Source organism: Penaeus monodon, chromosome 25 (assembly GCF_015228065.2).
Source record: "Penaeus monodon isolate SGIC_2016 chromosome 25, NSTDA_Pmon_1, whole genome shotgun sequence".
Taxonomy (NCBI): Eukaryota; Metazoa; Arthropoda; class Malacostraca; order Decapoda; family Penaeidae; genus Penaeus; species Penaeus monodon.
Window position 1 is genome coordinate 43924424 of NC_051410.1, and position 2945 is coordinate 43927368.

A 2945-nucleotide genomic window follows, 5' to 3' on the forward strand; every position below is an offset into this window, starting at 1 on the left:
CGCTATCCAATTAATCCAATAGCCCGGGTTTCGCCTAAGCCACCCAGTAATTGTGTACCTTTTGAAGCTGGAGGCCAATCAGAAATAGGATTTAGTGTACTGTTAGTATTGGATAAAGGATAAGGAAGAGATCCTATCTTGGCAGAGGAAAGATTGAGATAAATTTAAATTTGTCTTCATTCTCTAATAAAAGGGGTATACATTTGGCTGCTATGTTAGCTATGAAAGAGAGATCCATGCCACATGTGTTGGGCAGTCACTTCGTCTGATAGGTTGTAAACAGCGGCAGTGTAATCATAGTGGATAAGGGCTCTGATGTTATCTCTTGACAATGTGGACAATTTCGTGGTACTCTTTCATCTATTTCCCACTTGTACCTGTAGCCTAATCTTAACCTGTGAATATGAACAGCGTTCCTTCTTGATAGGACTATGGAATGGTGACATGTTCATAATCTGATGCTGCCTTTTTGTGCAGAAGGTGACCCTGCATGAACCCAAATCTGATGTATTCGTGAGATCTGACAGGTGGGATGCATAGCTAAAAGCTTTATCTGACTGATACTAGGTTTTTACATTTCTGTAGAAGCTTAGTCTCGTGCTGGTTTTTGCTGCTATATCAGCCTTTTTATTTTAGTATGCCAACATGGCTTGGTATCCAGTAAAGATTGTGGTCTTGTCCTAGGTGGATAGCTGATGTAACTGAAAAAAATTGCTTTTGATGAGTAAATTGTCAAGATGGCTGGATTGTTGTAAGGTATGTAGGGCTGAAAGTGAGTCAGTAAAAAGGTAGATGCTGGGCTGACTTATCTGGATAGTGTATGTTTAACGTAGCCTTTATGGCAAATAGTTATGCCTGCAAGGTTGATGCATCATTTCTGATTTCCTGCTATATATATATATTCATTCAGGTAAAAAAAGGCTCTGCAGCACCCCGACCGTTGATTGACGGAGCCATTGGTAAAACTTACAGCTGAGTCAGTGTGATTGACTATGGGAGAGATTCATTTCTGGCTCTGGTGAAGTCAGTTTGTGTGCAGAGAGCTTTGGCAAAATGGAAGAGTATTTAATTCGAAAAAACAGGAAGTGGGTCCCATGGTGGGCGTGGAGTGAACTGTCTGTGTGGAAATATCAACCCCTTGGCTTTAATTTTGGCAACAAGTTTAGTGTCTCTATAGAGTTGTAGATTTCCCTGTGCCACCTTTGTCTTGGGTTTGGTGGAGTCCTGGAAAGAATGTGGTGTCTGAGGTTGTTGATGAAGGAAGATTATCATGAGAGGAGATTGTCTTGGCGACATGACCAGCAGCAATTTGTTGTATCCTTTTCTGAGGGATACTAAATTTGATTCTAAGTGAAGGTTGAAATAATCGAGTCCATTGTGGGGCTCCTAGAATTATCCTCATGCATTTATTTTGGATTTTTTCTAGGGTTCTGAATTCATCTGGGGTAAGTAATAATAATGACGTTGCATTGTAGTCTATGAGAGAGCGGATAGCATGTGTATAGAGTGAGCAGAGAACATGGTAGCCTGCATCCAAATCTAAGCCTGTCAGTTTGTCTGAGGATGTTTATACGACTCTTGCATCTCTGAAGGAGGTAGGAGAGTTGTGAGGAAGTTGGTTCTGGGAGTTGAAGATAACACCTAAACATTTGTGTTTATTAGCCCTCTCTAGTTGTCAGACCGGATGTAAAGCCATTGGTTACTAATGACATGTTGGGTCTATAATGCTCTGGTTTTTGGGTGGATTAATTTTGAAGCCCAGCTCCTTACATCTACGTGTGTCTAATCCTGTCTGGACATGTTGGTGAGTCGCCCATAAGTGAAAAAATGTGATGTAAGTTGAGTACTGCACTCAGTCTTGGGGGTCGGCAGATGTTGTAGATAGGGCAGACCTTACTCTGAGGTTATGAAGAGTAAATGAAGCACCAATTATTTCTATCTCCCTCCACAGTCGTTCTGTATGGTGATGGATTCTGCATATAGTCCCATCTGACAAATATTTGGGTTCCTCTGTTTTTCTTTCCCGGTGTGTAAAAGTTGTAAAAACAATGTAACTTGGAAGGGTAATGTCCTGGAGTAAAATAATGTCATATCTCTTCTGATATTGCCAGGTGAAGAAAGGGAGTTTAGTTCTGAAGGATCTTTATTCTGTCTGTATTAAAGGGTGTAACTCCCTGACTGGAAGGACAAGCTTCTGGGGTTATTGTTGGTTCACTAGCTGGATTGTCTCAGTAGTTTTAGCATTTCTTTTTTTTAGAAACACAAATGATAGGGGAGAGCCCTGTTGTGATGCAATGATATTATCGGGTCCTATTACTGAAGTTGGATTTTAAGTGGTCAGTTTCATGTGTGAGGTCTTGAGCTGAGGATTGGTTGTCATGGCTTATTCTTTTCTGGTTTATCACTGTAGTTTTTCTTTCTTGTAATGTGGTTATCTGTATCACTGTTGCTGTCATTAGAGATGTGTCTAGTTCTCTTTTTAGTTAGAGGGGGAAAAGCTTCCACTGACTTGACATTTGTAGTATCCATCTTGTCTGAATCTCCCAAAGTTAGAGTGTGGGGGGTTCGAAAGGTTGAGTGGGCTGTTCTGTAGCAGCAGTCTTCTTGGGAAAAGCTGTAATGGTGCTTGAAACAGTGTCTTGGAGAAGATCATGGTTTATCTCTTTACCAAGGAGGGTGAGGCAAGCTTGTAGAAGCTGCGTTACAAGAGCTGCATCCTGGTCTGAGGATCCTTGGTGGTGTCCGCAACTAGTGCAAGGTTTGGTGGAATGGAGGGCAGGAAACTGGCCAAAAGTCCAGTAGATTGTAAGGCATCTGCATACGATTTTGAAGTTGGGGCTAAGAAGGCGTAGCTCTTGAGGAGTGGGGTTCCGAGAACTTTCCTTATTCCATTTATGTAGTTTTCTTGGAAAGATTCTTTGAGTTTTAAGCAGCTTATCTTGTTT

The 2945-nt window shown here is 41.4% G+C and overlaps 1 protein-coding gene across 1 annotated transcript in view; it reads right to left on the reverse strand.

Annotated features, from left to right (window-relative positions):
- The window catches only part of LOC119589422, an 18059-nt gene extending 15406 nt beyond the window's left edge, over nt 1-2653 (reverse strand). Inside the window, exons 1-6 of the mRNA XM_037938030.1 lie at nt 2510-2653; nt 1777-1898; nt 1574-1621; nt 1136-1324; nt 646-701; nt 372-520 (exon numbers count right to left, since the gene is read on the reverse strand). Coding sequence (XP_037793958.1) covers nt 372-520; nt 646-701; nt 1136-1324; nt 1574-1621; nt 1777-1898; nt 2510-2653 — 708 coding nt within the window. The remainder of the gene's footprint in view (nt 1-371; nt 521-645; nt 702-1135; nt 1325-1573; nt 1622-1776; nt 1899-2509) is intronic.
- Nucleotides 2654-2945: the final 292 nt, after the last annotated feature.